Source organism: Schistocerca gregaria, chromosome 2 (assembly GCF_023897955.1).
Source record: "Schistocerca gregaria isolate iqSchGreg1 chromosome 2, iqSchGreg1.2, whole genome shotgun sequence".
NCBI lineage: Eukaryota > Metazoa > Arthropoda > Insecta > Orthoptera > Acrididae > Schistocerca > Schistocerca gregaria.
Window position 1 is genome coordinate 81,365,483 of NC_064921.1, and position 21,627 is coordinate 81,387,109.

At 38.0% G+C, this 21,627-nt stretch overlaps 1 protein-coding gene across 3 annotated transcripts in view; it reads right to left on the reverse strand.

Moving 5' to 3' along the window:
* LOC126336356 (kinesin-like protein KIF13A) overlaps positions 1-21,627 on the reverse strand; it is a 1,265,558-nt gene that overhangs the window by 44,798 nt on the left and 1,199,133 nt on the right. The window contains exons 29-32 of one of the 3 annotated variants that reach the window (XM_049999946.1): positions 13,162-13,230; positions 8,166-8,359; positions 6,653-6,774; positions 49-802 (exon numbers count right to left, since the gene is read on the reverse strand). In XM_049999946.1, coding sequence (XP_049855903.1) covers positions 49-802; positions 6,653-6,774; positions 8,166-8,359; positions 13,162-13,230 — 1,139 coding nt within the window. Of the gene's footprint in view, positions 1-48; positions 803-6,652; positions 6,775-8,165; positions 8,378-13,161; positions 13,231-21,627 lie in introns of all 3 variants that reach the window. The other 2 variants (XM_049999945.1, XM_049999947.1) reach the window with 2 other exon arrangements.

Sequence of the window (21,627 nt, forward strand, 5' to 3'; positions counted from 1 at the left end):
GACTGGGAGAAGTTACAACAGCTTGGAAAATTTATTTAATGTACTTACTTTCCCTGGAGGTAAACGGGTGTGGACAACTGAGCTTCCTTCTGATGGTGAGTCATCGCCTGAGTTTGGTGTTGCAGGAGAATGTGAAGAAACAGCTTTGGTCAGATTTATTGTATCTGCACCTCCTGTCAGTTCATCCACAATGTCTGCAGAATCACAAACACTTCCTGGTTGAAGTTCGTGAGTTTGATGTTGAACAGTATCACTTTCTGATATCTGATCACTGGATAACCTACTAACATCACTTTCCGAATCAATGTTACGTTCACTGTCTTTCGGAATGGAATTTTCGATGTTATGGGGCTCCTCTTTTAGTTCCTTGCCCTCAGACAATTCTTTTTCACTCGTGTGGCTATTTTTCAAATCCAAACTTAAAGAACTTCTATCAGGTATGTTCACAACAGAAGGCTGGACATTCTGAGTATCACTTTCCACAGGAATCTCTGAAACAGCCTGCACTGATTCATTTCCTTTGTTGGCTGCTTCAGTAGATTTCCAAGGAATTACTTCTCCTTCAGCTTCGGCTTCAGTGGAACAGCTCATCCTGTTTTCAACAATTTCTTGCCTCTCAGAGATATTTCCGTAGTTTTCTATCTCTTCTTCATGGTAATTAGCTTCAGCAACAGGGTGTAATTCAGCAATAGCCAGCGGTCGTGTTTCCACATCTGGAGTCTCATCAACACTAATGCTCCGTACAGACATAGAATCTTCACTAGTAAGATTCGTGTAGGAGACAGCCTGAGATCCATATCCACTGAAATAATTGTACAAATATTTAGTTACACTTATTATTCAGGTAAAAACAAGGTTTGAATCTGCTAGCTTCAGAAAATAAAGCAACTATGACAAATTCAATAACTACATCAAATAGTAGTTCAAAATGGTTCAAATGGCTCTGAGCACTATGGGACTTAACATCTGAGGTCATCAGTCCCCTAAAACTTAGAACTACTTATACCTAACTAACCTAAGGACATCACACACATCCATGCCCGAGGCAAGATTCGAACCAGAGACCATAACGGTCGCGCGTTTCCGGACTGAAGCACGTAGAACCGCTCGACCACTACGACTGGTTCAAATAGCAGTGCACTCATAAACAGTGTGTACAGCTTTTGCTGCAAATAGTTCAGTATTGCAATAAGGTAAACAAAATTTTATTTATTAATGTTGCAGGTAAGTTCTGGAAAACTGTAATATATATTAACTCTGCTACAAACACTTCACAGATTTTTATATTTCAATGACCCCCAACAAGTTGTCCACCAGGATGAATGGCCGCAGCCAAACTGTTACCAAGAATGAAGTTGACCACCCAATGGTACAATACAAGATGCAGTTGAGCACAAAATGCTCAATTTTAATGGCTGCTTCACAACCCATGCCATCTGGATTCTTCCTTACACCAACAGCCTCTATGAACTAGGCAGATGGGAGTTATCTTTACAATACATCCTTCGCTACCGTAATTGTCTGGCTTCCACCTCCAGTAACTCACTGTCCCCACATCCTCCACCCAACAGTTTTCCCCTCCTCTGCCCTGCCACCCCTCATAGTTCACATCCCCATGTCACCTCGAGTGTGCCTCGATCCACACTGACTCTGACGACCGTGCATCACACACGTAGCACATGTACCTGCCACCCCTCCCTCCCACATTGTTAGCTTGCAAACCAACTGCCTCCCTCTAAGCCGCTAGCTATCCAACCCCAATCCCACTCCCTGCCTTTTCCTCTTCTCCCTCCCCAACCTACATGACATTACCCTCACCACAGCTAGTCCACCTGCCAAAATACAGCACTGGGGCTGTTTGTCAAGCTGGAGCCCTGTAGAGGCATTGACAGGTGTGTGTGTGTGTGTGTGTGTTTTACTCTAGCTCAAAAAAAGTATTACTCCAAAAGCTAGGAAGTTTTCATTCTTTTGTGTGTGCTATTCATGACTCAACTCAATTACAAACTTCAGTTATTAATAAATTGTCTAGTTGGATATACTAAACGAGAAGACAGTGATATATTTGTACAATATCTTGGATTTAAGCTAATTTATTCAAAGTTTGAAAGCAGAAAGCCTGTCCACTATGTCCCATACACAGCTGCTCCTCAATAGCAGGGTCACTATATGTAGGGTATCTCAACATTCTTTCCAGAGTAGGTATTGCACAGGACTCCTTGACTGTTTCCACCACCAGTCCATTCTGTTCCATTGCCTCATCTGGTAGCCGGAAGATTGTCACCTCTTTCCATAGATGTTGTAGGCATACGAATGTGTCCGGGGTGGACTAGATTGGTTTGACTGCTGATCACATGCACTGGATGGCTTTCGTAACACCCAGGGAATGGGGGCAAACGCATAATTCATAGTTCAAATATGTCTTGTCTGCTTCAGTGCCATCAAGCTACAGGTGGCCGGGTTTGCCACGGCCGTAACCAGCTATATCTGCCTGAGTCCTCTGGGATAAACCATTCTGTTCAGCTCATGGAACAAGAACTGTACAGAATGTCCCACAAGGAATATGTAATATATCACTGGTATATTTGAGTAAAATAATATTGAACATGTGATCTGTTCTGAATAGTCATTAGAACACCAGTCTTTTGTTTGAATGCCGGTAGCATCACAACTGTTCTGTTATTTGTGTTTCATTGTCATAAAAAAGGTTGTACAACATTTTATGTATCTTTACAATGAGGTCATTAGAGGAATACCACAAGCTTGGAAGGGAAAAGGAAATTGGTAGTGTTCTTTTCAGATGAAACAACCTCATCAAGTGGTTTCAGGAAACCACATAAAGCACAAAAGTGGATGGTTGATGGGGATATGAACCCTGGCCCTCCTGGATGCAAGTCACATGTCTTAACAGCTGTGCTATCTCACACTCAGTGTTTAAACAAGTGACTGGTTTGTTGTTTATGGCACAAATGTTGTGTTATTATACACTGTTATAGTGGAATACAAAATACCACACAAGTGATCAATGATAACTGTTTACAGATATTGTATTTGCAGTTTCATAGTCGTTTTAGAAGAGTACTGCTGATATTATCTAAGGACCAGAGTTCCTGATCCAGGAGTCTTTGGCAGCATTTGTGATACATTGAGCAAGACTGTGATTTTTTCAACTGTCTTCTGTCAACTGAATAATGACACTTATAAAATCTAGAGGAATAAGAAAGTCATTTATGACAAAAGCCAAGGTAACTCTTTCACTATCATGTGAGGTAATGCTCACACAGTTTAACCATGTATTTCAATCCAAACAGTTATAACTAATTACCTAACCAAAATCCACATAAATAATTTAACAATATTTTAAATTTAATTTCTCAATCAATGTTGGATGTATTTTCATAGACAGCCTCCTGTTAGGTCCCTTTAATTTCTACTGACATGTTATTTGCTGGTTTGAGAAAAGCATCAGGTCTATAGAAAGAAACTCAATGAACTTTTACACATGCTACTTATTCCACTTGATGAATCCTTTTGTCACTGTAGAGCAACATTATTCAGTGTATGATCTGCAGTAATAGTCAAAGGGTCTTCCATTGTGCATTACATGAATGGTGAAGGAAAGGGAGACAAATGTTAGTGGCACAATATGTATGCACCGTACACTGTAAGATGATTTTCAGATATGCACATTAAATAAATGACGAGTGAAATTCTCAAAGGTGTTAAGTGACGAAAACATTATACACAATATTATGTTTTAATAAAGTATTTTCTTTGGTTTCTATACCGGGAGCTATGTGAAACTAAAGCACTCTTATTGGACTATTTACGATATTAACAATATGTAAATAACATTGAGCTAAAATGCATATAAAGCAATACTTAAATCTGATACTTAAAACAAAATTGGCTTTCCTATGAAAGGTGTTGTGCCACTGAACTTTTTTTTTTTTTTTTTAAAGTAGTTTCAAATGATAATATAACTACAATATCCTTATCAATACCAAACTGGAGTTAAACAGTATGAAACATGAGAGTGTTATATTATTGATATTGCAAAAACCTATTTTTCAAACAATAATAAAACTTTACTGATACAAAACTGTATGAAACAGTTGAAATACAAACATTTTTTACTATTATTCCTGACAGAGTTAGATGTAGAATGACTTTACTCCTCCAGGAAGACAGTCCAACACTGACAACAGATCTTTCATCTTTTCAGCAGTGATACTATCTGACATTTCAGGACTGGTATTTCAACTTTCTGTATATCCCCCAGTGTCTTTACTTTTTGCAAAACATGAAATTCTTTCCAGTCTTATATAATGTTGAAAGTCGTTTTCATTAAAACTTTTCCAGGATATCTCGTATCCATTTGGAAGCAAGAGGTTTTTGTTATGTTCATTGTGTCAACTGAAATTAAGGAGTATACAACAGATTGCAAGTCAAAGAGATGGTCTGCCTCCACATGTACAACTTTGAACTTACTTATACTTTTTGCTGATGCAATCACTTTTTTAAGATCTGCTGGGATAAACAACTTCATTACTCTTTTATGCAATTTTGTTACCTCCTTTATTAGCAATACCTTTACACCCCAAAAGCATGTAGGAAGTCTGGGTGTCACCTAAGCTGATGCAGAAATTAAAATGGCTCAAATGAGAATGATAAAATGTTTCTGAATGAGTAAGTGTAGGAACATACAGTACTTGCTGTAAATCCATAGAAATAGAAGATATTTCACTTTCTGATACATAAACAAGAGTGATTGTGGCTTTCATCTTGTCTGTAGCATTTTTTGCCTTACATAGGTGCTATTCTATTGCCTGCTTTGCAGGTACACTTTTTACACTTTTCCCTTTCACATTGTAGTTTGTCATAGGTTTTAAATGTATATACCATGGGGTGATGGAATTTCAGTTCAGGAATTTTTTTCTCAAAGACAGCCATATAGTATTAGTATCAAACTTTGTTGTTTGGAAGTATTTCATGAAACATATTCAAGCCTGGACATACAAACTATGTGCTAGATTTTGCCCATGAGTAATTGCTTTCATCCTTTGAAAATTAATTAATATGATTTTTCACTCTGCACTGGTAACTATTTGTATACTTAGTTGGTGCATTAGATTTCCTGCAAACAATGTAATTTATATCACTCTTCTTCTTCTTAGAAATTATCACTTCTATTTCTTTGTGGCCTAAATAATATATGTTCATGGATGTATTTTTGCAAATCTAAATCAAGTCACCTTTCCCATTTGGGACACATTGCAGTAATCTGCCACGTATTGGTATCTTCACTCTCAGTATCATATTTTTGGTGCCACTGGACTTATCCATGGGAACCATATTGCATAAGAAAGATCTTCTGGTTTATCTGATCTGGCTTACAGAATTCAGGGAGACATGAAGTTTTGAATCTTTGTCAAGTTCTCTGCAATGGAATTTGCATTTACATATTTTCTGCAATTATAAGGATGCATGTTACCAAGTTAATAACAAATATCTAACCCAACAATGGTTTCAGTTTTAAACCACATTTTAAAATAATTTCAACATGCAATTCATTTACTTCAAGTGCTGGAGGTATCTTCTCTTTAGGCTTTCTACTAGCAGGCTTGATTACAAAAGTAAAATATAACCTTTTCACTTTAAATAAAGATAATGTATATAACTTTGCCTCATAAAGCATGTACCACACTGAACTCAGAACTTCCCACAGTAACAATGCTAATCTGCATCTCATCAGTGATAATATCAATGTGGCACTTAACACTTTTCAAGAGACAATGACTGCTGTAGTTCATACCAGCACTCTATCTATCTATCTATCTATCTATATATCTATCATCACCATCAGTTTCAACTCAAAGATGATAAACAGGAACACAGAGCTTGTGAGAAGAAAATGGATTCAGCTTAAAGCACTTTATGACCAAAAAAATTATGACCATTTTGGCACTTCACACCTTTGAGAATTCCACTCACAATTGTTGATCATGAACTAAGGGAAAATAAGAATGAATTAGAAAGACTACAATCAGATGGATAAGTACAACTGGGACAAATTCATATGGCAGAAACAATGAAACAAGCACCATATACCTCCTGTTATGTCACAGACTGAATTATACCTCACATAGCTCAGTGTTGTTTTATTGATGTAACATAATCAACCATTCAAAAAAAGGAAAAAAATGCTAATTATGTTAAATCACATAATCATCTGTTTGTACATAGTACGTTCTAAACAGCAAAAGAACATCTTCAAACTGAGAGATGCATACCCACAATGTGTGAGGTGTCAGACAGGCCCTTCTAAATGCATAAAGAGGGGGAACTATCATTATCAAAGTGGTAGGTTTCAGTAATTGTGGATAATTCAGTTGTAGGTGTCATTTGTGAGCTTCAGAAGTTTACACAATTAATTTGCATCATTTTTATGACATTTTCCCCATAAAAGAATCATTGAATAAAATTCTATAACATCCTTAGTGTAACATTATTTACAGATCAGAACCAGTAGCAACAAATGGGTGGACACAGAGTGGATATAAAATACGTATGATTATAATAATTAGTTATACCATATGAATGTTGAGAGGAAAGGAAATGATAAGTATTATCAAAATTTATAGTTATTTCTTACCTAGAAGATGCACTTGGAGTACCCATCTTTGTTGACTGAAGTTCTGCTAAGGAGTCCAATGTTCTTGAACTAGGTAAACCTGATTTTACCAAGTAATTTGGTCTTGTATGTTGACCAGAACTCTGAAAACAAATAACATTACTTAAATAATACAGACTTTTGCCAAAACACAACAGCATTTTCATGACATGGATTCTGTATATTCTAACACCTGTCTTGAAAACACACACAGTATATATGGAACTAACAATGTGTGACAGATCATAAGTCTAAGTATTTACCTCCTAGGACTGGAACAACTGAACTATGATCATCAACAGGCCTTCTATGCAAGCTACTCCTCACTAGGCTTCCACCCCTCCCAGAGTGGTATTCTGCCACACAGCCAACTTGAGTAGTATCCTATTCTGTACATATACTACACCCACTCATGACTCTTGCCCCACTAATAGCATCCCTGTGGAAGACCCAAGTGCAAGATCCGTCCCTATCCATTGGCCATCTCTTTCTGTTTCAGCCTTGTCACTGGCATTACTTATGCTGTCAGAAGCAGTTCCACTTGTGAAAACAGCCACATCACCAACCAACTTCACTGGAGCCACCCAAAATATTCCATGTGGGTAACATCATGAACTAATAATCCACATGTATGGATGACCTTTGCTAAATTGAGTCCAGGGTCAAATGCAACACCCAGTTGTAGAGGAACATGTTTAGCATAATATGGTTAATTTTAATAACTGCTTCACATCATGAGCCATCTAGATCTTATTCCTAAACCCCCTGTTTGTATTTGTGGGTCTTTAAATCTCCCCTCCAAAACGTCCTATATTCCCACAACCCCTCGGCTCAATATAAATTTCTTCCTGTCGTTTTCTTGCTCAATGTGAGCCTCTAACTTCCCATAGTACTTCTCCCTTCCTCATCAGCTCCATCTTGAAGTCTCTTATGCCAAATTTTCCACCTTCCCACTGTAATATTTCCTCAGAATTTCTCCTACCAACCACCTACCACATCTTTGATGTAGAGGCTGCCATGTCCACTGCACACACCTGTGTGTTTACACACTGGCGCAATTTTTCTTAACGTTGTCCACTGCAGTTCAACACTCTCTCCACCCCAAGTCTCTTCCATGTCTTCAGTACTACTCACTCTAGTCATATTACAGAAAATTAGTGAATTTGTGTTACTTACTTTAAAAGGATCTCTGTGAGGTGTTTGAGCAGTGCACTTTAGTGTCGTTACTCATCCAAATATCTTTCCATAGGACATAAATGGTGACTAGTGAGAAAGCTGGTACACCAAAATGGTAATACATAATGGCCACCATCAATATGTTAACAGTTACAAAAGATTTGTCATGTCTGTCATACTTTACTCAAATACAAGTTCCGTAAGTTTTGCATCTTACTGCTGAGCTTGTTTGATGATAATTAAAGCATCCTCTTTTTTACCAAACACCCTCATACTGCCCAACTGAAACTGAAAATAGCAAATATGGTTATACACTTACTTGATAAGACTCTGACTCAGAAAATTCAGGATCACTGTAAATGCCATCTGGGTCTGCCAGCTCTGCTTTTGAGCTAGCGTTAGACTTGGGAGCACTCGAACATTTCTGCTGGACTGTAGCGGCATCTTTGCTTGTAGCTGAGTGGCTGCACTGCTCCTCATGGAGTGTCGTCATTCGGAGACCGAGCTTCGTGGCTGCAAGGTTGGGAGATGCTGTTGCCAACAACAGACACTTAAGAGCTAAGAAATACATCTAAGAAAGTCCACTTATGATCTTACTTTCAGCAAGAGATAATTATGCAGTTGTTTCCGATAAAAACTGTCTGCAGCATTTTTCAGATTAAGAACATGTAAAAACTCTGCAGTAGATTACAATTATAAATAATATTTTATTCGACTAAAACTGAAATTTTGACAATAAATGGCATGCACAGTGTAATTCTCATAGTTTTCTTAAGAGTACAAGGCAACTATGCTGGAATGTCGAAAGATATGTTACAAAAGTATAGTCACGGGTATATCAATGAATACTACTGCACTAAAAGTCCATGCTGCAGTTGTATGATTATAAAAACATCAGTGCTATTAGTAATTTATAAATATTGATGTTTAACAGAGATTGTTATTTCTAATATACAACTAGATTCAGACATTCTGGCGTGCATATTACAGAAATGTGCTCTGTACATAAGCAAAATTAAAAAGGTTAATGAGTTTTACAAAATGGAAGCTCTATAAACAAAGCTTGTAACTCAAAGAACAAGTTGTCGCTATTCAGAAGTGCGGCAGACAGTTAAATTGCCAGTTTCATATAAGCTACAGAATGGGTTTCTTTAGAGCTGATTTGGTACAATTATTAAAATTTTAGATGGCTTTGTATACTCCATGTTACCTTCAAAGTTCTTTATTTATCTACTAGTTTTCATACTATGTTCACAATTCATGAGTCCCACAAGAGAGTGTAGCACTCAAGAATGAACAGTATTTAGCGTCATGTACAGCTATTTTTCATTGATAACATCCCCACAGCTCACACGTCTTTGTGTATTTATGCACTGCTCTCCAGTAAATCTGTCACTATGCCCTAATTCCAGAAACAATCAACTTATATTTATACTTGAGCGTTTATTTGCTTTGCCTGTGCACTTTATATATGTGCAGCACTTCATTTTCAGTCTTACAACGTACTGTGCCTAGTGGAAATTCTATTTGATGATGCAGTCAACAGTACGAATCCCTTTCTGATGTATCCTTAATAGCAATAAATGTGCCATTTTTCTGGACATTTAAAGCAATAATTGAATTCTTGTAGAGTAAACCGCAGTGGATAAGGTGTCAGCATAAACAAAGGAATTTTTCCCTTTTGTTCATGATAGGCAACATATTTCTGTGTGTTTTACTATCAAATACAAATTAGAAAGGAAATTAAACATGACGAGACATTTCCTAGTCTAATACTCATGTAGTGTTGAGAGAACAGATGTAAAGATATGGAGAGTAGCTTTACATATTATTAGTATAGTCTGCTGTAACAGGTCTGTTCAGGATGTGGCTAGGCGAGCAAGAACATTTGCTCACCACTTGGGAAGTGAGCACCTGTGCTATACTATGGCAATCTGACTCAATGTGTCACGCATAGGAAGAGAAAACTGTGTGCTGTCTTTGGAGAAATGACCATGTATTAAGTTCCCCAAGTCTTTAACGTAAGTGTATATACTCACAGGCAATGTTTAAAGTGTAGAGTAGCTCATTTTAATTTGATGAAAAGCAGCACGATGGCCGGGTTAAGAACTTCAAAGCAAAGGTGAGACACACTAACATAAATTAATATGATTTCAGTGTAGGATGCTTAGTTGCAGTTAGTACTTATAAACCTACAGTGTGACAGGCAGTTGTGTGATAAGTTTCAAAATAAAATAAGTATGTAGAGCTGAACACCTACCTAATAGCCGGTATGTTCTATTTTGGCACAGATAACAGTGACAACACTTCATGGCTTGGAAGCAATAAGGCCGTGGTAGGTCAATGGAGGGAGTTGGCACCACATCTACATACAAGAGTCACCTAATTCCTTAATTCTGGAGGGGAGGGGGGAGGGGGTATGAGCTCTGATGCCACATTCAATCACATCTCAGAAGCGTTTGATCAGATCTGGATCTGGTGAATGGGGGGGCCAGCACATCACCTGGAAGACCCACTGTGTTCCTTGAAGCACTCCATCACACTCCTGGCCTTGTGCCTTGGTGCATTACCTTGCTGAAAAACGTCACTGCCATTAGGAAATATGATCATCATGAAGGGGTGTACGTGGTCTGTGACCAGTGTATGATAGTCCTTGGCTGTCATGGTGCCTTGCACGATCCCCACTGGACCCACGGATGCCCACAGGAATCTCTCCAAGAGCTTAATGGAGCTGCTGCCAGCCTGTCTCCGTCCCACACTACAGATGTCAAGGAACTGTTCCCTTAGAAGATGACAGATTCACAACCTCCCATCACCATGATGGAGGAGGCATTGGGGTTCATCAGACCATGCAATGCTCTGCCACTGAGCCAATGTCCAGTGCCGACGGTCACATGCCCATTTCAATCTTAGTCACTGATATCATGGTATTAACATTGGCACATGCATCGGTCGTCAGCTGAGGAGGCCCATTGTTAGGAGTGCTTGGTGCATTTTGTGTTCAAACACACTTTTACTCTGCCCAGTATTAAAATCTGATCTTAGTTTCACTGCCTGTTCTGTTTTACCTGTCTGCCCACCCTACGATGCCAGACATCTGTAATGAGGGGGTGGCCGCCCACCCCACGACATCTGGACGTTATTTCACTGCATGTTGAAGACACTGACCACAGCACTACTCAAACACCTGACAAGTCGTGCAGTTTCCAAAATGCTCATGCCGGACCTCAGTGCCATCACAATTTGCCTTGGTCAAACACTGACAGATCACATACCATTCCCATTCTACACACAAACAGCATGCTCACTGATACTGCATGCACTGTACGTGTGTCTCACTAGCAATCATTTCTCACCAGATGATGATGCTATTGCCTGGATGGTTTTACATCTGTAGTATGTCAGTGGTCATAATGTTCTGGCTGCTAGTGTAAATTTCCAATTTAAAAGTTTGTAGTTATGATTACGTCAATGTCTGGACATGTGCCCTTTTTGTGAATGACTTTTTTCTCCAATGAAGAGGATGTAATCTATCTAAGAGTCTCACTGACAGATTTCAACCTAAAAGCTTATCTTAGAATTAGCAGTGCTCAGAAAGTGATACAAGACATTGATGCTTTAGTGAAAAGACAAATAAGTAGAATTGATTGAATTCCAGTATTTTTATGTTTAACATGTGAATGAAATAGTCATGAAATACAAGTTGATGTCACTTTAAACTTTGCCCAAAAATGGCAATCATCATAAGACTGTTCAGTCATGAAAAATATGTTTCATACTCATCCCACTAATTAAAAGAAAGGTAACTTTCACTTCATTTGCCATTTCTCATCAATGAAACTAAATTTTCTGTAAAAGGCTTTAATTAACCACAGTGGACTGACCCCATCACTAGAAATAACATTGGTGGCCACAAAACAGATTCATTGACATCATCATCTCATGTAGAGGTACCTTATTTGATTCCTCCATCCTCTACCCACCCTTCCCCTTCTCATGCCATTAGTCCCTGTGAGCCACATGGTTGCTCATTGCTGTGGCATGAGCACGAGCCAGCTCCCATGAGTAGATTGGTAAACAGGCCTGTGTTATAAGTGTTTCTCGAGATTTTTTACGACTTTTCCAATGAAATTAAAAGAAAAAAGCTATCCCTCACCTGATCCTTCACATTACTGTTGTTAATGTGAAGCAAACAATAGCCATCTTATTTTAATGTGCATAGTTTCTGATAAATGGATACTGAAATAAAACCTGCATTAGTATTTATTAATACAGAGTTATATGAGGTGATATAATATCCATTTCCATTTTATGTTTTGCCACACTTAAATTAGATTCTTAAGATTTTTCCAGCATTTATGTAGGTGATAAGCAATTTTGCATTGCTCCATAACTTTAAACTATATTCAACATTCAGAGAAAAACATCAGTCCAGTTCTAAATATGGATGTGATACATTGGTAGAGACATCAGCTGGTGCAGCATGCAAAAACAAAATATAAAGAAGACTTGGATGTGGCCACACATTTAATTTCACTAAAAAGCTCAATGAGTTAAGAACGAAAATGTTAGGTGTAACTATTCAGCACTTCCTTGTGGGGTACAAAACAATAACAGCAACATAAGGATAATCATACAGGATCAATGTGAAGCACATTTACAAGGTGGAAAAAAGTGATTAATGTAACATATGATCCCTTCCCTTATGGATGAAGAGTTTCTTTCTCCAAAAATGCTGTTTATCTTACTTTAAACCATAAATAAATAAATATTTATGAATAAAGACTGACAAGAAATAACACCCTAACACAAAACCACTCAACCTGGTATCCTTTACTGTGTTGAGTGAGTTAAATAATCAAAGATGTTATTCTTAATTTTAGATAAGTCTCCAAGTTGTTGAAAAATGAAAGCCAAACAGGTTTTGCCAGAAAACTACTGGTAATAAAAGAAGCTAATTGCTATGACTGTATTTATTCAATACTGCAAAGCTTATGCAGCTTTAAAAATGCACTTAAAATGTTCAGCATTGACTACTACAGAGTTTCTTGATATAATATTTAAAGAGCAGTTATTAACAAAAAACATTGCCAGAAATTTTGAAAAAATATTGTTAATTTGTACCTGTAATTTTCTCATACTGACTGTAACCAAACAATACTATTGTGTGTTCAACCCATAGTAAAACTCCTTTTTGCATTCTCCCAACAGGAAAGGATCATAACACGGCCAACCGAGCAAAGAGTTGAAACAACACAGAAGGTATGACATGTAGCAATCACTGGAAAAGACAGAAATATGGGGGAGCAACCTACGTTTGGGCCCGGCCGGCTGCAGGCGAAGAGAGTTGAGGTTCAGGTTCAGATTGAGGAATGTAGGGCGAGCTGAAAAGAGCACCACACCATCATAATACAGTAAACAACAGACACCAGTGACAAGAAGGTGCTTGTAGCTAAATCCTGGGTGTGAAACTGAGTATTAGTAAGTTCCGGATAGTTACACAAATATGCAGGGAGCAACACAACAATGTTCCTCTGGTTACAGATACTATACAGTGCAATTCAGATATTGAAGGGTAACACATAAAGCTAGGGAAACTTGTTAAACACTTTGTACAAAACACAGATCTGGAATATTTTATTGTACATTTAGGGTAAAAAGCAGGGTTCTTCTAATGCAGAAGATAAAAGATTAATATCCCAGAATATATAGTAGCAAAACTTATCACATAGATCTGGTCATACATGTATACATTGTTGCATTGCCACAGAACACTTATTACAATGTACAATACGTAAGACAGAGAGAGAGAGAGAGAGAGAGAGAGAGAGAGAGAGAGAGAGGGAGGCACTACAATACTGCACAAGTGTTGTTGAAGCGCTCTCTCTCTCTCTCTCTCTCTCTCTCTCTCTCTCTCTGAAACCTCTCTCTCTCTGAAACCTCTCTCTCTCTCTCTGAAACCTCACTGGCAGTTAACATTCATTAAACTGTCTTGGTTCATCTCCATTTCTCTCTTGCTGTGCATGCTTCTCGATATGAGAAGCAGAGTGACGTACCGACACCATTTCTACTTCCTCTCTTCTTTCAATCACTGATTTTCTTTTACTCTATGGAGGTACTTCTTGTTCCATAGTTAGAATTTGTTTGTTCCCATATTTGTGGTCTACCATCAGGATAGTTTTACATCATTTTGGATATCCATTAATAGATGTTTGTCTCCTCTGCTATATGTTTTAGTGTCATACTTCAGCCTACTAGTTCCAGTGTGCAACATCATCACCCTAGTAGCAGTGAGCAAGGAGTATATCATCACAACATTTGACTAATGCGGATAAGACAATGAGGATCTGCATCAACTAAATAAACTGATCCACTGTTCATTCTCTTTTAACTGAGATGTTAATTGGATTTTAACAACTAAAATAATCAATTACTGATAATATAATGTAAATGGATACATAAAAAATCTACTCACCAAGCAGCAGCAGGAGAAAACACACACACACACACACACACGCACACACACACACACACACACACACACACACACACACACACACACACACAAACAAACAAACAAACAAACAAACAAACAAGGATATAACTTTCACAAGCTTTCGGAGCCAGTGCCTCCTTCTTCTGGCAGAAGAGTTGAAGGAGAAGGAAGGGGGATGAAGGAAAAGGATTGGAGAGATTTAGGGAAAGGCGAAACGTTTAGAAAAGTCGCCCAGAACCCCGGGTCAGGGGAGACTTACCGGATGGGATGAGTAGTCATGCAGTGGGGACAGGCACATGAATAGAAGCCGTAGCATAGAGAGATGGGTGCAGAAGGTGCATAGGGTCTAAAAAGGATATTGCAGAGACTGGGAGGGTGATGAAAGGCTATTCTATGTGTGGTGGGCAAAATCTCAGACAGAATAGATCTCATTTAAGGGCAAGATTTTAAGTAGTCATGGTCTTCTTCAAGTATGATTGATACACCAGGATAATACTGGGCAACAATTAGTGTGCTCCAAAGTTATTGTTTTGGAGGGGGGTCAGAAGTACCAAGACTGAATGTGATGGCCCTGAAATCTGCTTTTGAACTAGGCTGTTGGGATAATTATGTCCAATGAAGGCTGAAGTGAGAGAGGTGACGTATTGCTGTAAAGAGTCTGCATCCAAACAAACATGTTTGCCATGAATGCCAATGCTGTATGGAGGGAACATTTGACATGGAAAGGATGGCCACTGTCAAAATGTAAGTACTATTGCTTGTTAGTAGGTTTGATGTGGGCAGAAGTGTGTAGCTGGCCTTCGGGGCGGATGAGATCAATATTATACATCAAGGAAAGTGGCTTGGTGTTTGGAATAGGACCATGTGAAATTTAATTGAGAGAAGGTATTTAGAGATTCTAGGAATTTTAACAGGTCAGCCTCACCATGAGCCCATACAGCAAAGATGTCATCAATGTATCTAAATCAAACCAGTGGGTGAAGGCTTATGGACCACAGCAAATCCCCCTCCGAGCGATCCATGAAAAGGGTATGGCTAATAGCTTTTTTTGCCGCCCTCCCAATATCCGCAATATCCTTGTCAGACCCTTTGCTCCTTCTTCACCCATCTCCCTACCCTATGGCTCCGACCCCAGTGACTGTCCCCACTACAAGACTTGCCCTATGCACCCTCCTACCACCATCTATTCCAACCCTGTAACTGGCAAAACATATACTATCAAAGGGAGAGCCATTTTTGAAATGATACGTCATATACCAACTGCTATGTAAACACTGTTCAGCATTTTACATCGCCATGGCTACCACCCAATCATCAGTCAGGATGAATGGGCATAGGCAGAGCGTATATACAGGCAACACACAATATCCTTCGCAGAGCATGCTGCACAAACTGACCTTGGTGCTTGTTTCACCACGCACGCCATCTTGATTCTTCCTCCAGACACCAGTTTCTCAGAACTCTGCAGGGGGGAACTAGCACTACAACATGTCCCTGGTTCTCACCACCCACCTGTCCATAATTTATGTAAATTTCTTCTGTCTCAGATTTTATTCACAGTAACTACTCCTTTTTTCACTCTATTTTAGTTTTCTATATCTTTCATTTTCTGACTTGTATATTTTTCAATGTCCCCCCTCCCACCTGTTACATACAATGCACTTAGCTTTTCACTCTTATTAACTTGTGCACAATATTTTATTAGTACTCTCTGTCTTACATATTACCCAACTTCCACCTTTAAGCTCTCAGGTTTTCAAATCTCGTCCAGTGCAGTCCCCAACAATCAGTCTTTCCTTCTCATACCGTCCGGTAAGTCTCCCCTGACTCAGGGTTCTGAACAGTACACCTTTCACTAAATCTCAACAGTACACCTTTCACTAAATCTCTCCAGTCCTTTTCCTTTATCCCTCTTTCTTCCACTTCAGCTCTTCAGCCAGAAGAAAAAGCCACTGGCTCCGAAAGCTTTTGTGTCTGTGTTCTCCTACCGCTGCTTGATGAGTAGATTTTTTATCTGTCCGTTCTAATTAGATTTTAAGATATTTAAGGAACAAGTGAAAGAAGAGCATACATATAATCCTACAATTTACCTAAATCAGGGTTCCCTTTTAGATGTCATTTTGATACATGTAACACATATTCCACAATATAGTGTTCTACTTTTCATATATGGATTCCCTAATACCGCAATTTACAATCTGTGTATGTCCATGTCCATCTGGTCAATGCCCTTAAACCAGTTCTTGAGCACAAAACTATTAACAGTTTACAAATAAGCAAGTGGTATGCCCTGAAAATAACAGACGCAATATCAGGATGCCAAAAGGCAAACCATCATTTTTTTTTTTTTTTTTTTTTTTGCAAATGATTACTGCACATGCAGTTCAACTAAACGGACACACTCTTTCCACTGTGGTGTATATGATTTGCATTGCAGGAAATAAAGGCTCAAGAGAAATAGAAAAGCTTAATCCAAGTACTTCTAAATTCTAATACACTTATTGTTATAATTACCATCTGAGATCTGGAGTGACAAAATTCAAAATACATTATTGATTATTACACATCTGACACCCATTTCTGGAAAAAGGGTTTCTCTTGACTATTCCATTACTGTCTTCAGTTATATGCATTCATACTACTCTTGCATTTTTTATAATTTACCCACCTGCAATTAGATAACTATTCTGTCTTTTCTACTGCTTTGAGATCCAGCAAAATATTTCCCTGGTCCATCCATCATCCATTCATCTTGCTACATATCCTACCCCACCTCCAATTCTTTTTCATCAGAGTTATAATTTTTTGTTCCTTTCTGATCTCATCCTTATAATCCATTTCCTTATTCTCTTGGCTCTCCAAGCAATTGCCAATGTGCATCTCTCCACCTATAATACTTGAACAGTTGATGTCTCATTCTCACAAGGCAAAACAAGCAATAAAGACTAATTGAGAATTTTCCTTCCCGCACAGATTTGAAGCACAGATTTGAAACAACTATACAATTTATAAAAGTGTGTCATTCCATTTTTGCCACCTGCAGAGTCCTCAGCTGCTTTACACTAGATTTTCAGGACTACTTTCAAACTTACTCTGTTATGTCCTTCATTATTTGTTGAAATTTGTGAGCAGAACAGGAAAACAATACATCAGCAGCAGAACAAAGGTAGTTGAGATATGTTCCATTAATTTGTATTCCTTCTTCATTTCCACAGTTAAGGATCTAAATTCTTTCCTTAGGGCTGCTGAGAATAGCTTTGGATGATGTGGAATCCTCTTGCCCAACTATTGTTTCAACTCTCAATTTTCCAGTACCTAATGAAGTATATACTAATGAAAGGTGAACCTTCAGTTAAAACTTCCAGGTTGAGAAGCTGTGATCATTATATAAAACTTTTCCTTGATGTTTCATCCCCAAATGAGGGAGACAACTGCTGTTACAGTTTTACTTCTGAATATCTGTCTTGCAGTTGGAGACGAAATGTCCATGAACAGTTTTATATATTGACCATGACCTCTCAGCCCGAAAGCTTTCATGGAAGTAAACACCAGCCACAACAGCCTACATTTTATGAATGGTTGAACCAATTCCTTGTTTCACCAAGGCTGTCTGTACGGATTTCTCACAAATGAGTGAAAAACAGTCTTATAAATCCTAGATAAAAAGATAATCATATTCATTACTCACTTTTATAACTTTGTTCATGACTTATAAATGGTCCATTGTGTTAAATCCATTTATGATGACAGTTTGTTCCTTTGCTGGATTGAAATCCAATGGCGCCTCGGTCCCCCCCCCCCCCCCCCCCCCCCCCTTTTCTAAAATTCAGTTGGTGATACGTTTAGCGCAGTAAATGAAGAAATACATACATTTTAGGGTAGATGTTGATAGAGCATAGCTTTTTATGTCTTAAAATGCTTGTACAACATGTTCTCTGGAATCATTCGTGAAGTTTCCTGGAGAACAGTCATTCTCTAATCTCTATCCTACTTGCGCTATCATCTTGCAGTGGTTTGCTCTCACTTTCCAGTTTCTTCTACCTCATCTTAAGAATATGTGCATGTTGGTGCATAGAGATGAACAATTTCCATGAATATGTATTGAAAACAAAGATTCCAAGACTTACCAAGCGGGAAAGCGCCGGCAGACAGGCACAATGAACAAAACACACAAACCCATACAAAGAATTTCGAGCTTTCGCAACCGGCGACTGCTTCGTCAGGAAAGAGGGAAGGAAAAGGAAAGATGAAAGGATGTGGGTTTTAAGGGAGAGGGTAAGGAGTCATTCCAATCCCGAGAGACACTCGTACCTCACCTGTCATTCAACATCATCTTTGCCTCCACACTTCCGCCTCGACTTACATCTCTGCCCATACTCTTTGCCTTTAAATATGTCTGCTTGTGTCTATGTATGTATGGATGGATGTGTGTGTGTGTGTGTGTGTGTGTGTGTGTGTGTGTGTGTGTGTACCTGTCCTTTTTTCCCCCTAAGGTAAGTCTTTCTGCTCCCAGGATTGGAATGACTCCTTACCCTCTCCCTTAAAACCCACATCCTTTCATCTTTCCTTTTCCTTCTCTCTTTCCTGACGAAGCAGCCGCCGGTTGTGAAAGCTTGAAATTCTGTGTGTGTGTGTTTGTGCGTTTTATTTATTGTGCCTATCTACCGACGCTTTCCTGCTTGGTAAGTCTTAGAATCTTTGTTTTTAATATATTTTTCCCATGTGGAAGTTTCTTTCTATAATGATGATGTAAATAAAATAGAAATAAACTTCCACATGGGAAAAATATATTAAAAACAAAGATTCCAAGACTTACCAAGCGGGAAAGCGCCGGTAGATAGGCACAAAGAATAAAACACACACACAGAATTTCTAGCTTTCGCAACTGATGGTTACTTCTTCAGGAAAGAGGGAAGGAGAGGGAAAGACAGGTGTACACTCGCACACACACACACATATCCATCCGCACATACACAGACACAAGCAGACATATTTAAAGGCCTGTCCTTTTTTCCCCTTAAGGGAAGTCTTTCCGCTCCCGGGATTGGAATGACTCCTTACCCTCTCCCTTAAAACCCACATCCTTTCGTCTTTCCCTCTTTCCTGAAGAAGCAACCATCGGTTGCGAAAGCTAGAAATTCTGTGTGTGTTTTATTCTTTGTGCCTATATATTTCCTGAAGACGCAACCATCGGTTGCGAAAGCTAGAAATTCTGTGTGTGTTTTATTCTTTGTGCCTATATATGAGATTTGTTCAGTATCTGTAAGAATTATTTTTAAAGATAGGCATGTGGGCAGACAAAACCCTAATGTTTGGCATGTCAGCAGCAATGGATGAAGACTAAGAAGAGCATGATATATATAAAAACCATACAATAAATGATCCATGCATTATTCAACAGCTTTGTATTAAGATACGACATAATTAAGTTCAGAAAAACAGACAATTTCCTAGAGTAAATCAGTTATATTACAACATGGATAAAAGAGAAAATTAATTTACCAATAAATATTTATTTCTGGACTGAGTATTAGAGAGAGGGTGGGGGGAGGGGGGAGAGAGAGAGAGAGAGAGAGAGAGAGAGAGAGAGAGAGAGAGAGAGAGAGAGAGAGAGAGAGAGCTCTGTGTTAATGAAAATAATGATAATGGGGACTGCTTCACAAAGACCAAAACATTTGGTTACATATTTTCACCATATGGCAATTAAACCTGTTGGTATTGATAATTATCTCATAAAGAGTGGTGACTGAATAAAATAACTATGAGTGACTCTTCAATAATCGAAATCTTCAATAATCATAGCAACTCATTCTCAACTAAGCTTGAAATTTACAAAGATACTCCATTTCAGAAAATATTTTATTTTGTTTTCTAAAGATAACTTAAGAAAATAGATAACAATGAATAGTGCAACATTTAACATGTCTAACATATCCACTGTTGTACAATAAAAAGCTACGCATTTATATTGACATTTAACTGATGTGATTGCTGAAAAGAAGCTGAATAGATACTTATGCTTGCACTGAAAAAGCAAAAATCCATGAAATCAACAGTTACATCCTAATTTTTGTGTTGAGCAATATTAAGAAACTGCATAAAATTAGGTAATCCTTCATAACCATTAGTTAAATCTCTTTACATTTTCTGATTTCATGGAATATTCTTCAATATTTCAAACAATGAACTGATAAAGCATTCCTTTCAGCAGGTATCTGACAAAATAAAAATTCAAGACACACAAATAACTGTTAAAAGATACAAGTTACAATTTTTCAGCCTCTGTTTAAAGTCAGAGAGACTGGAAGAAAAAAAATGACAAACATCTATCTTCAACTTGTTACACAAGGACAAAACATCAATTCTGTACTAACATTTAAGATTATGTGGAATCAATTTCCAACAGAAAAAAAATTGGATGCCATGCATTTATAATATTTATTCGAAAGGATTCTACACGGTTCATATCACGAACATATAATTTTACTACCTTACGTATCCGGATCACACAAACTTAATTTTGTTTGTTTAGTTTTAAAATTCTTATTGCAATCATTTCTGTCAACAGTGAATAACATTCCACATAAAGATTCTTTAGCTTTTCTAGAAAATAAATATAATTCTGTGACTCACGTATGAATGAGAATCAGCATGTACAGACACTGACATAAGCTATATTGATATCCCAAAACAGTTATCCAAACACTATTTGCCATTTGTTTACAATTTAAGGCTGTTACTTTCCTTGAAATTGTAAAGCTACACACCCAACTTACTTAAGGAAAATCACTCTGTGCTCTCCACATGTGGTAAAAATATCTACTATGATAGATTTGACACATTCTAAACAAACAATACTGCCATTTGCTATGTTCCTTTCTTCTGTCTTCCCTTCAGCCACAGATGAGGGGCTACCCAGGTATCTGTGTTTTTGTCAACACTGTTACAGTTACTCTTGGCATTTCTGGTTGCTTTGGAAATAGACATTAATGGCCAAATAGTAAATTAAACACTACATGTAAAATCCTTTGGTATCCTGCTGGAAAACCACCTAAAATAGAGTCAACACGCAAATAAACTAATAAAGAAGCTCAATTTGCAATGTTATGCATTTTTCAGTTATCTTACATGGTACTGATATGAAGAAAATGTTGCCAGCTTATTTTGCTAATTTTTACTGTCTTTTGCTTTATAGAATTCCCTTTGGATGCAATACAGCTAAAGGGAATAAAGTATTTTTTGGTAATGATTTAGTAAAAGCAGTAAGGATATTTCATAAAGTAGG